This window comes from Alligator mississippiensis, chromosome 5, assembly GCF_030867095.1.
Source record: "Alligator mississippiensis isolate rAllMis1 chromosome 5, rAllMis1, whole genome shotgun sequence".
Classification (NCBI taxonomy): Eukaryota; Metazoa; Chordata; order Crocodylia; family Alligatoridae; genus Alligator; species Alligator mississippiensis.
Window position 1 is genome coordinate 193,280,097 of NC_081828.1, and position 13,674 is coordinate 193,293,770.

Consider the following 13,674-nt stretch of genomic DNA (forward strand, 5'->3'; position numbering starts at 1 on the left):
GTTGAACAGACCTGATTTATTTCATTGGAGAGCAGTAACAATTTCCATCACTCAAAAGCAGATTAATAATATCAATGTTATGGTAATAAATTATGAAAAGAAATCTTTTTCCTTTTTCTATTTTGTCTATTTTATTATTTATTTTATATTTTGTAGAAGCTCATCTGTAGGCCCTGATTTAACCACTTGTGGGCAGCATGCAGCCCAAAGGATGCCATTTGGATGCACATGCTTTATATTATTACGCTGACTCCCTAACAATAGAGATCCTTAGAGCTTAGGCTCCCAAGTCACTTAAGTATTTATGAAAATGTTGTTGTTCATGAATGTTGAAATCCAATTGATCATGTCAGTCATTAGCTAAATTCCTTATTAAATTCAAAGCCCAATCAAACAGTTATTTTAAATTAGTTACTCACAAACAGGGTGCCAGAGCAACCTAGGGACCATGAGGGCCTTTAAAAGGAGCTGTGGGATGTCATGTAATATTAACAGTCTTAGGTATTAAACACAAACTCATGATAACAAAGAGATTTCAAATAGGGATCCATAATGTCAAAACCATTTTGACTTGGTGTCATGTTACAATTCTTTGCAACAAAAGAATTTAACTCTATTACTTTTCCATTTCACCCATTCTATGAAATGAGTGAAAAGAGCTAGGATTCACCAAAGGCTGCCTTGCCTATAACAAGGGTTGCTGTGAGTCTAATGAGGCTGAGAACAATTGCTTTAAACAAGCCTTTTAAAATAAAAGAAAATACCAAGTGTATATTAGATAACAATGTTTATTGCGATTAATGACCATTTCTGGCCAGTACAGTTGCAAGCATTTGCTTAGAAAGTCTAGCTGTCCCATGATGATTGGGCCCAGCAGATGTGGTCACATTACCAAAGAACCCATCTCTCTGGTCTCTCTTAATCCCCCTTTCATCACTCATTTTCTGAATTTCAAAAACTGATCAAATATAGCCCTTGCATGCATACCTATGTTATTAATCAAAATACATCAAATCTTCCAAGTTCCTCACCCATTTTCAGTGGCTTTCTTCCTCGACCTCCTACAATAGCATGTCTGTGACTCATCACACTCTATCCTGACAATATTAACATGCTGCATGTCTCTCTGAGTCTGTATGGTTTCTCTCAAAACAGTTTTGGAAAATCCTGAGATTTTAGCCAAAGGTTTAAGTGGGTGGAGGGTCTCATCCCTAGTTCTGAATCAAGATTAAAATTCTTTTTCTTGCCATTGTAACCCCTAGGATAATTTGAAGCATCTATTATTATCACAACTTTGACATGGTAGAGAGGCTTGTGTGCTACCGATGATCTCTAGGGCAATGTCATTTTTGTACTCCTGGTAGGGTCACCCATAGTAGCAAAGTTGAGAGCGAGGTTTCCAGACTAACAGCGATCCAAAAACAAAAATGAAAGTCCTCAGTGGTGGAGCAAGCAATTGAAGAAGAAATACTTCACAATGGCTGCAAAAACAGATGAAGGCTTCAGTGGAACAGAAACCTCCAGTCATCTAGGTTTTCTTTGAAATTGGATTAGAATTTCTTTCCTGCAAAACATTGTGTGGTTGCTAATGTGCATCCTCACATTAAACAAAAGACGCACACAGGCATCTTTCATCAACAACAAGTCTTATTATGATGAGTGAGTGTGGTGGTGAGGGCAGGTGCTAGTGATCACTAGAGGCCCTTAGTCACAGACCTACATTGGCCGCATCTAGACGATTGCAGCCATTTGTTTCCTCAGGGACAAGTAGCAGTGGCACACCTTCTGTGCCACACAGCCCTGGCCCAGGCCCCATGCCAGGAAGAGCCCGGCATTGCCCGTGTCCCTGAGCAGGCAGCAGCAGCCTGCCATCACCCCATGAACAGATCTGGGGGGGGCACATACTCCCTATGCCTCTCCCACGGGTGCATTCAGTGGGGGGAGCTGCCCCCCTTCCCCTTGGATGAGCCTCTTGTGGCTCTGTCCTGTGCCCTGCCCTGGCCGAGCAGTGCCTGCCCCAATCCCCCTCCTCCCTCACCATGGGGGCCTTGATCTGTGCCCCCAGTAGACCAGCTGGACACCTTGTGCCACTGCTACTTGTCCCTGGGGAACACCCATGCTAAGCGCTCTCTGGTGCCTGGCAGGTTACCCCGGATTGGGTAGGAGAGGCTGGGGCTAGCAACTGTACTAGCCCCACAGCCTTACCTGAAGGCCTTGGGGGCCTTAGGGAGCTGCAGCCACGGTATTCCTGTATTTGGGAACCTGGCTGGCAGCCAGACCATGGCTTTAGCTGGCAAGTGTCTGGTTTTGGGCTGTGAGTGCTGCTGCCACATGTGCCACCCATTTTTTTTTTTTTGCCATGGGATGTATTCATAGGGTGATGGTGGGTTGCTGCTACCTTCTTGGGGGTGGTGAGATGCATAGATGATGGAGACAAAGGGAAAGAGTTGAGACCCGACATCACCATGATCCACTTTTTCCTTCTAGAAGTGTATGCCATATCTAAAGTTGAAAATACAACTCTCAGATCGGCCTTGTAATGAATTCCCTATATACTGGAAGACTGTTGTCCTTGTATTGAGGGATTGCTGCTGCTGATGATTATTAAATATATAAGTTATGGTCATATCTGGACAGTGACATCAGGACCAGGTTCTGTTTCATAGATTCATAGATTCATAGATGTTAGGATCGGAAGGGACCTCAATAGATCATCGAGTCCGACCCCCTGCATAAGCAGGAAAGAGTGCTGGGTCTAGACGACCCCAGCTAGATGCTCATCTAACCTCCCCTTGAAGACCCCCAGGGTAGGGGAGAGCACCACCTCCCTTGGGAGCCCGTTCTAGACCCTGGCCACTCGAACTGTGAAGAAGTTCTTCCTAATGTCCAATCTAAATCTGCTCTCTGCTAGCTTGTGGCCATTATTTCTTGTAACCCCCGGGGGTGCCTTGGTGAATAAATACCCAATTCCCTTCTGTGCCCCCGTGATGAACTTATAGGCAGCCACAAGGTCGCCTCTCAACCTTCTCTTGCGGAGGCTGAAAAGGTCCAGTTTCTCTAGTCTCTCCTCGTAGGGCTTGGACTGCAGGCCCTTAACCATACGAGTGGCCCTTCTCTGGACCCTCTCCAGGTTATCCGCATCCCTCTTGAATTGCGGCACCCAGAATTGCACTCAGTACTCCAACTGCGGTCTGACCAGCGCCCGAGAGAGGGGAAGTATCACCTCCTTGGACCTATTTGTCATGCATCTGCTGATGCACTATAAAGTGCCATTGGCTCTTTTGATGGCTTCGTCATACTGCCGACTCATGTTCATCTTGGAGTCCACTAGGACTCCAAGATCCCTTTCCACTTCCGTGCCACCCAGCAGGTCATTTCCTAGGCTGTAGGTGTGCTGGACATTTTTCCTCCCTAGGTGCAGCACTTTGCATTTCTCCTTGTCGAACTGCATTCTGTTGTTTTCTGCCCACTTGTCCAACCTGTCCAGATCTGCTTGCAGCTGTTCCCTGCCCTCTGGCGTGTCCACATCTCCCCATAGCTTTGTGTCATCTGCAAACTTGGACAGAGTACATTTGACTCCCTCGTCCAAGTCACTGATGAAGACATTAAAGAGTATCGGTCCAAGGACCGAACCCTGTGGGACCCCACTGCCCACACCCTTCCAGGTCGAAGCCGACCCATCCGCCACGACTCTCTGGGTGCGACCCTCCAGCCAATTCGCCACGCACCGGACTGTGTAGTTATCCAAGTCACAGCCTCTTAACTTGTTCACCAGTATGGGGTGGGATACCATATCGAAGGCTTTCCTGAAGTCTAAGTATACGACATCCACCCCTCCTCCTGTGTCCAGGCGTTTCGTAACCTGGTCATAAAAAGAGACTAGATTGGTCAGGCATGATCTGCCTGCCACGAACCCGTGCTGATTTCCCCTCAGCATAATTTGTCTTGCCGGGCTCTCACAAATGTGAGCCTGGATAATTTTTTCAAAGACTTTGCCAAGGATGGAGGTGAGACTGACTGGCCTATAGTTGCCCGGGTCCTCCTTCCTCCCCTTTTTGAAAATGGGGACCACGTTGGCCCTTTTCCAGTCCTCCGGGACTTGGCCCGTGCGCCATGAGCTTTCAAATATTCCCACCAGTGGCTCTGCAATGATGTCGGCCAGTGCCTTCAGCACCCTCGGATGGAGCTCATCCAGGCCTGCTGACTTAAAGGCATCCAGTTCTTCCAAGTGACTCTGCACCGTCTCAGGGTCTATGCATGGAAGTCTGGCGCCTTGCTGCTGCCTCTCTACAACCCCAGTGAGAGACTTGTCGTGCCCCTCACTTAGGAACACTGAGGCAAAGAACTCATTGAGGAGTTCAGCCTTGTCCCCCCTGTCTGTCATCAATTGTTTCTGCCCATTTAGCAGGGGTCCTATTCCTCCCTGGGCCTTCCTCTTACTCCCTATATATCTAAAAAACAATTTCTTGTTGTCTTTTACTTGGGTTGCCATCCTCAGCTCCATGGTAGCTTTGGCCTGTCTAACTGCCTCCCTGCAAGCACGAGCAGAGGAGGTGTATTCATCTTTGGTGATCTCTCCCTGTTTCCACTTTTTATGTGCTCCCCTTTTGTCCCTTAGGCTGCCCTGGATTTCTCTGGTCAGCCAGGGAAGCCTCCTGGCCCATTTCCCTCTTTTGCCTTGCTCAGGGATCGTCTTGCTTTGTGCCCGAAGGATCGTTTCCTTAAGGCACAGCCACCCTTCTTGGGCTTCCATTTCTTCAAATCTCGTACTCTGCAGGAGTACTGTGTTGTTCTAGGTGCTTTACAAACAAAAAAAATAAGATCCATTCCTCCAAAGTCTTAAATCCTATGAGAAGATCTTGGAAAGAACAGGCATGGAAGAGCAAGAAAAGACAAAAACACAAGATATGTTTTAATACAAGTTTTTATTTGGGGATTTTTAACAGGAGCATAAACCAATATTTTCATTTTTCAAGTTCCAGAAAGGCCATGATTTAATGATTTTTTTATAGGTTTTGCTACATTTTTTGTACAATTTTATTTAAACCCAGGTAAAAAGTCAGTTACTTGGGGTAGTTGTTGGGCAGACATATTGCAACTATTTTATTAGCGTTTAAGACTAGTCATATGTGACAGCATTTTTAAAGACACTTTTGAAAACAATTTTTCCGTTGATAACCATGAAATATTTGAACTATTATAGAGAAGGAGGAAAATGAGCCCTCAGAACAGATAAGGCTTCTTCTTGCAACTCTAGAATCAGATTTGAAAGATCTGCAGCAAACTCAGGACTTTGCAGATGGCCAGTCAGGCAGTGAGAGTGGTAAGTATAGAGGTAAAGAGCAATCCTTTATTCTCTTTTGGTTCTATTGTTCCATTATTATAAAGTAGCAAGAATGGGGTGAGGTTTCATGTAAGATCTCTTAGAGGCTGAAATTTGTGGAAAAATATATACAGAAGACCTGCAGAAAACCAGCCATGCAATATGAGTGGTAAGTGTAAAGTTAAAGTCCGATCCTCTTTCTTTTCATTCAGTTAACAGTGGTCACATCTACATGTGAAATTGATGTCAATGAATATAATCTGGTGTATATCACACTGAAGTTTATTGCTCCTGAGTGCCATGTCTTCATGTGGGCCTGGGACTGCAGCACATTGAGCCAGGTTGGAGCACGCTTAGCTGGCAGGGGGCCCCAGGTGCCAGCCTACCAGCCCAGGACTGCTTCAACCTGGCTCAGCATGTTGTGGAGGGGCTGGCTGGGGCACAAATATGCTCCACTGTGGGGCTAACCAATAGGCAGCCCTGCACTGAAGCATCCTTATGCCCTAGCCAGCCCTGTCAGTGTCTACACGTGTGTTGCTGCATGCTAAAGACTGTTGCAGGATAGTACTTGTACAGGGAACCCCTGCTCAGCACCGGTTCCTGAAAAACAGTGTTAAGCAAAACTAGCGTTAAGCGAAACCGAAAGTATTTGACAACCCAAGATGGCTACCACAATTGTTTTAATGACCCAAGATGGTGACCATGCGCTTTATAATGAAACTTGCTGAGAACTAAGTGAAATCAGGTATCAATTTAAAATGAGTGCTATAGCGAAATAGCGCTAAACAAAACAGTGTTAAGTGGGGGTTGCCTGTATTTACAAGTGCTAACTTGCAGAAGAGTTAGTTTCCTATGGCATAAAAAGGCAGCACATGTAGACATTGAGACTTTACTGCAGAGCTAATTACCAGGGATCCTGGTTTTCTCTAATTCCAACATTTTCTGATTAACACCCCCCCCCCCCCCCACACGTTTCATTTTAATCGCAGAAAAATGCGGATTCAAGGCAGGGGGGAGGGTTAATTAGAAAATTTGGGATTTTTTTGTTTATCAAAGAAAACCAGGATCCCTGCAGTAAACATCTCATATAAATGTGCCCAGTCTATAAGTTTGTATGGTTGAATGAGCCATTGAACCGTTCCCCATGGAAACTTTTCCTGAATAAGAAATGCAGTGTTCATTTACCAAAATTAATGTCTGTTCTGAATTCGCTCATGAAAATAAAGAAGGTAAAAAGCACGTTTCTTTTCCTTTTTGTGGAAATGATCATTTACTAAAGAGAAATGCTGTTCTGTCACTGGCAAAGGATGTCAGTAGGTAGATTAATTGCTGCTGTATATGCTTCCCTGGAGAAAGGATTGCTTTGAATGCCTTGTATCCTTTAGTTAATTAGCTTTTTAGCCAAAGAATGGTTTCAGGATGCTAAAGCAGGCCTGTCCTGCATGCATCCTATGAGGGGTTATGCAACCAGCAGGCTTCTGTCTGGCCACTGCTCCCCTTGCTTCTAATGCAGCAGCAGCCTGGGTCTGTGCACACCCCTCCCTCCCCGGCTTCCACTTCCTTCTCCTACTCCTGGGGGTGGGGCAGTGAGTGGGAGGGAGCTGGGGTATCTGTTGGGTGAAGGGGTTGGGAGTATGTGTGGGGAAAAGGAACTAGACTTCTTGTACTGTGTGCGGCAGCAGAGGGGTGAACTGCTTGCATAGCACAGCAGGCCAGGAGTGGGGTGAGGCTGTATGAGTCCGGGGAGCTAGGCTGCCTGTGCTGCACATGTGGTCAGGGCAGAGACAGGTGGGGGTTGCTGAGTGATGTGTGGCCCCCAGCTGCTAAGAACTTGGACAGCCCTGTGCTAAACCAATGATAGAATGCCATTACATAACAGAATGCCATTACAATAGTAAAGAAAATTATTTAGTGGACAGGCAATATGTCCATTCATTCATTGAGCTATATTTAAACAATTTTTAATGTACATACTTTTTTTTTTTACCTGATAAAATACTGTGACGTAGAGAATAAAATCTTTCTCTAATATAGTATGTTTTACGTCTCTTGTATAAATGATCTTTCTAGACAATTTTTGGCAGCCATTATATACTAAATGTTACTCTATTTCATAAATGCAAAGGTAATACTTTTTCAGTGGTAAGGATTTTTACAAATGTATTTCTTGAGGAAATCTATAAAGAGTTTAAATATGCAATGCTTCTTTCTTTTATTTACTGACCTAACTATCTCCTTGTAGGGAGCAAAGAAGATGAACTAACAGATCAAAGAATTTTAGCTGCAAATCTGGAGGCAAATGTACAAGACCTGCCTCAAGCACACACTCCTGCAACAGGGCTCCTGGAAAAATATGGACTTAATGGTGGGTGGCAACATAGCATACAAGTACAGTCAGCCAAAATTATGACTTCTTAGGCAGATCATCAGATATTATGAATATCTTTTTTTCAAAAATATAAATAATCTTTCTTTCCTTTGTTGTACATTCAAAGAAGAGATCCATACAGTTGTTTGGTATTAAACGTCTAGGTTGGAATTAATGAATATGTTACTTGGTTACAGTACTTACTTGATTCTAAGACGAGGCTTTTTTCCCATGTAACATGGAGGGAAAGGCCCCTTGTTTTAAAAATGAGTATGAGGGTGGTGTGAGGGTAAGTGGCTGCTGTGGCTTGGGTTCCAACCTCTACCTGGGGTCAGGGCTATTGCTGCTATGTTAAGATTTTACCCTACTTTTTTTTTTCTTGGATGAAACAATAAAACTGTGTGTAGATTTGTGAAGATCAATTGTGTAGTTATTAAAAAAAAGTTTAGTCTGAGTAAAGAGTGATAAAAGATAAGCCATTGGTAACGCAAAGATTCAGCAAAATTATTTTCTGAAAACACCCCCCTTTAGGGTCCGCATCTGCATCTACTTTGCTAGATTACGTACCTCTTTTATTTTTCATTCTCATCAGTAAAAAAATCACTATTCTCCAACTGCAGAAGTGATTTCCTACATATGCTGATTGCTAGTCTATATACCTGAAGGTGAAGAAATTTGTTATAAATGCATAACATCACATAGTTAATAGGCATTACTAGGTTCAGAATTATTCAGTCACAATATGTTGTACTAGTTTACTTTTGCTCATTATCTACTTTAGCATCCTGTTATTAGAACATAAAGCTGAAAATATGACCAGGAGAAAGACTTTTTATTTTTCAATTTTGTTTTGATAATTATAAAATATACTCTGTTCTTTTATCTAGCCACTTTTCTTAAATACTTTATTCTTTAAAAAGAACATCTATAAAATATTTTTCCCATTGACACACTACATATTTCCTCTTTCTGTAGAGTGTAAAATAGATACTCTAAGTAAGCAAAGAAGGAATTCTGCAATGAGTTTGAAAGCAAATCTACAACACCTTCAGCAAGAAAAGGTTCTTGCATCAAGCAGAGTAGGCAAAATCATAGCCAATGGTGAGTGCAGAGTCAGCAAACATGGTGAATTCAGTGGTGATTCCTTATGCTTCTGTGAACTGAACTTTTGGATCAAAATGTAAATTAGTTTTTTCAAACCTATGGAACTTTTTAAATCTTTGCTCTGATATTCAATGGAACTACCATTTTCCATATATGGAAGACAGTCCATATACCTGAGATGAGTGAAATCTGTCTAACCTAAGAGAACTGTAAGTTCTTGCATCAGAGCACTCTAAAGACTTTTCTGCTGTCTCTGCAATTAACTGTCTTTTGTGGTAACACGGGTTTTCCAGTACATCCCAAGTACATGGTACACACCACAAGGAGGCATTCCTGAGCTTTCTCAGACTTCAGCCAATTCATGTGGTGCACTTGCTTTTCTTTTCTAAAACCAGTTGGTAAACACTATAGTGCAGTGGTCTGCCTAGCCAAACCACTGGTACTGGCTTGGCCATTTAGTGAAGATTTTAGAGACTGCATCTGTTAGTAACCCCAGAATGCAATCACCAGTCTTGAATTGCCTCCCATGGATATTTATTATAGGTAGGCTCTTGCATGCCTTTGCATCGGTGGAGATTCTTATGAGCAAACTCTCCCAGATACTTAAAGCTTTCAATATCAATTTGTCTTTATACTTCTCAATAGAACTTACTGGCATGTGTACTGGTTCATAAGCCAGCATCTGCTTTTTGCCTCAGTATGGCACATTCTTTTGCCCTATGGATATATCCTATGTCCTCCAGTTCTGGTCTCTGACTCTTTTCCCATCCTTGAGACTTTCTTCTCCAGAAGTCACTCTGGGGACTTCATGCAGTTTTTAGGAGTACTATTGACTTGTACCATTATCTCCAACTTTTCCTTTTATGGTACCATCTGACTATCTTAGTTCCCTGGTATTGAGCCTTTTTTATGTATACATGACCTATTGGCTCAGGAGGTCTATAGCCTGCCAGGAGTCCATGTCCAAGATGTCACAGAAAGGTTGTCAAGACCCATCCAGGCCTTTGACTACTATTCCATGTTGCTTATGCATGTGGGCACTAATGATACTTCCAGAGGTGATGTTGAGTAAATCAGAGGTGACTACATGGCTCTGGGTATAAGGGTGAAGGGAATGGAGGTCCAGATGGTTTTCTTATCAATTTTTCCAGTCAAAGGTAAAGAAAGGCCCAGGTAAGAGCAGATGTATCCTGGAGATCTGCTTGTGCTGCATAGATGGTGTCACCAGTAGGATTTGGCTTTTTGATCATGGGGTAGTGTTCCAAGAAGGGAACTGGGAAGAGATGGGATCCATCTGATAAAGAGAGGGCAGAGTATCTTCATGTGCAGGCATACTAACCTAGTGAAGAAGCCTTTAAACTGGATTCATCAGGGGATGGAGATAAAAGATCAGAGGTAAGGTAAGAAGCAGGGGACCTAGATAAAAACTTAGCAAGGGGAAACACTAGTGACTGTCTCATTAACAAAGAAAATACTAACTAGATGAAAGTACTGTAAAGTGGCTATGTAACTGCTTGGATCTTCCCACTCAATGAATAGTCATCAATGGCTCAGTGTCCAGTTAGTCTAGGTGGTCAGCTGCAGGGTGGCTGACTGGAAGAGCAGCTGTGCTGGTCAAGCTGAGGCCACGGCCGGATGCTGAAGGGCAATTATAGAGAAGATGGAGATAGACTATTCTTTGTGGCTGGAGGAGACAGCACTAGAAACAATAGCCTCAAACTACAGCAAAATAAATTCAGGCTGGAGATTAGATAGAACTTTCTGACTATGAGGGTGGTCAAGCATTGGTACAGGTTACCTAGAGAAATTGTGGAATCTCCATTCTTGGAAATTTTCAAGAGCAGGTTGGAACAACACTTGGTTGGGATGGTTTTTGTTTTTAATAGTATTTAATGATTGTTGCAGATTATGCGAATGAACTGACATGTAACCCAACAGTTTGTTTGGGGATTTTGAAAGTTCTAAATATTGTTTTAGCTAATTAGAGTATAATGAATTGGAAGTGGATTCACTTTATGAGATAAGCTAATTAGAAACAGACTATACAAGTAAATGTAATATTTATTTGAAATTCTGATTATAATGAAACATTTGTAATGATTATTTTAATTAATTTCTGCCTTTGTAGAGAGAGAACTGAGTGAGTTAGCCGAGAAGAGAAGACTTTTGCTTGCAAGTTTTGAATCAACTCTGAAAGATCTTCAGGAAGCACAGGCTCTTGCAGCTTGCCAGCTGAGCGGTGTCAATGGTAAGTAGAATTAGCATCAATAGACCACTCAAGCCTATTTTGCGCATCAAGTTACTGTGGTGAAGCCATGGCAATGTGTGTAGCCAACAGCACACAGTGGAACGATGTGACTTGCACCATGTCTGACTGACTTGGACTCCCCAGCCCAAATGATCAGGTGCCCATTTACAGCTGGGATGGCAAAGGGCAACCTTCTGTTTGAAGTTTACTCATACTTTTGGATCTGTAGTAAGGCTCTTTAGCTACTCTGCGACTGTACCCCTAGATCAAGTTAAGGCTAGATCTTTTATTGTTCATGAAAGAAACTCAGTAGCAGTTTTTTTAGTGAGATTCTTTGAACTATTCTTAGTAGGAGATTTTTCTGAGTAAGGGGTGCTGTGTTTAATTTATTAACAGGAATATGTGTTCATCAAAAAGAAAAATACTTCCTGTCATTGTGCCATGTAAATTAGTAAGCAACGCTTATGTCATTTTCCCTATATGGAAATGAGCAGGAGTTAAAGAAAAGGTATGTTCACAGAAAATAACCTTGGGTGATTTGGATAGCCCCTGGGGCACGTCCACACGTGCCGGCATGTGTGTTTGCAGCAGCTCAAATAGGAGCGGCACAAATTTGAGCCAGGGATGTGCCCAGCATCTTGGTGTGGGGCAAGTTGTGCCACTTGGGGCAAAATAACTGCCCAGCTCCTCCCGGATCTGCAGCCAGGGGGAGCTAGAGCCTGGGGCCAGCACATATGCTGGCCCCAGCAGTATAAAAACCTGTCCTGTGCTGGCCCCAGCAGTATAAAAAGCTCAGGGCTACTTGATCTCAGGAGCTTCTGTGGCCCGGTCAATTGGTATCTGGGGACACTAGCCCCTTGTCCCATTTGGCTTGTTGCAGCAGCCCTAACTGAGAGTTCCCTGCACCCTCTACCCACTGCAGCAGTCTGGCAGTGGGGGCTGCTGCCTGGCTGTGACCTGCTGCACACCTGCAACGCACCACCTTGGGTCCATGTGCTATCTGCCAGATCCGGATGGGAACTGCATGGCCGCAGCAGAGGCATCTGCGCCTCTGGGCGAGCTACCAGTGGGCTGTGGCTGCACAGCTGGCCTTTGTGCGGCACTAGTGCTATGTGTGCTGCCACCCTGCCATCTGGGTATCTATCTCTCAGAAGATGTTTTCAGTGTGGTGGCCTGCTTTGAACTGTCAAAGCAAGTCTTCCTTGCCCCAAGTGGCCTGGGTGCAGGCCCTGCACAGGCACCTCTGCCTGGGTTCTGCCACTTGCCTCACTAGCAGGAATTCTGATGTTCCCTATTTAAAAACTACAAGATCTCTGATTAAAAAAAATCCCAAATTAACTCTTTAAAATACCCCCAAATCCATGTTCTTCCACAATTGAAACAAAAGACCACTATATAAAATAAAAATGAGAGAGCGATCAGTTGGGCAATGTGTTACTGATATATTTACAATACTAAAGCAATTTGGAAGCCTACCAGGGTCTCCATCATCATAATAAAATAAATTCTAAATATCTAAATGTTTTGATGTTCGCTTTTGCTCCCTACAGGGCCCACAGCTTACCCCTGCAGCAGCAGCAGCTGTGGTGCATTCAGACCCCCCAGTGGCATGGTGCAGCTCCAGCCACCTCATACACAGTGCTGCCTGTGCCACTCGGTAGCCCTGTGCTGCTTGGGCTGTCACCCGGGACCTGCCGCCACTCACAGGGACTTGGTGTCGTGCCGGATTGGATCCTGCTTCCAGCAGCAGCGCTGCCAGACCTGCGGTGTGTGCAGGGAGAAAGTGTGCACAGGACTGAGAGGCACAGCTCCAGGACGCGTGGCTCCTGTGCAAAGCTGTGCTAGCTGCGTGGCTTGGGCCAGGTTGGGTTGTCAGGGTGTATTTTCCATGAGGCTTAGGAAGTGATGTGCCATGTCCTGTTGTAGGCACAGCACCATGGCCATGCATTGCCACTGGAGCCTCATGGAAAACACGCCTGGTACAACCTGGCTCGGGCCATGCAGCTAGCACACCTTTGCAAAGGAGCCACATGTTCTGGAGCCACACCACCTGGTCCCTGTGCAAAGCCGTGCTAGTGGGCTGGGTCGGGTCCCACCGTGTGTTTTGTGGAGGGGCTCGAGTGGGGGCTGCCGCATGCCTGCCCCCCCTGCCCAGGGGCACTGGTGCCAGCAGCCAGTGCAGCTGTGACCCATCTGCAGGCACAGCTGGCAGCAATGCAGTGCTGTGTGACCCAGGCTCTGTATATGCTGAGCAGACCTGGCTTAGCCCGCTAGTGCACAACTTTCCTGGTCCTGTCCAAAGCCGTGTGGTAGCGGGCTGGGCTGGGCTGGGTCCCTCAGCATGTACAGAGCCCAGGTCACGCAGCACCGCATCACCACTGGCTGTGCTTGTAGCCGGGCCACAGCTGCACTGGCTGCTGCCACTGGCGCTGTGGGGGGCGGTGGAGGGGGGCAGGCATGCAGTGGCCCCTGCTTAAGCCCCTCCATAAACCCACCCACAGACTGCACCCCCCCGCCACTCCCCACACCCACCAACACCCATAAAATCCAACACGTCCCTAACTTACAAGGATTGTGGGTCACGATCTTTGCCGCGCTTCTGTTTGTCCCAGCACGCCAAGGGCTCATGCC

The 13,674-nt window shown here is 44.9% G+C and overlaps 1 protein-coding gene across 1 annotated transcript in view; it reads left to right on the top strand.

The window, feature by feature from the left end:
• CCDC7 (coiled-coil domain containing 7) overlaps positions 1-13,674 on the top strand; it is a 213,810-nt gene that overhangs the window by 146,373 nt on the left and 53,763 nt on the right. The window contains exons 24-26 of the mRNA XM_059729133.1: positions 5,204-5,323; positions 7,566-7,688; positions 10,924-11,043. Of these exons, the coding sequence (XP_059585116.1) occupies positions 5,204-5,323; positions 7,566-7,688; positions 10,924-11,043 (363 nt within the window). The remainder of the gene's footprint in view (positions 1-5,203; positions 5,324-7,565; positions 7,689-10,923; positions 11,044-13,674) is intronic.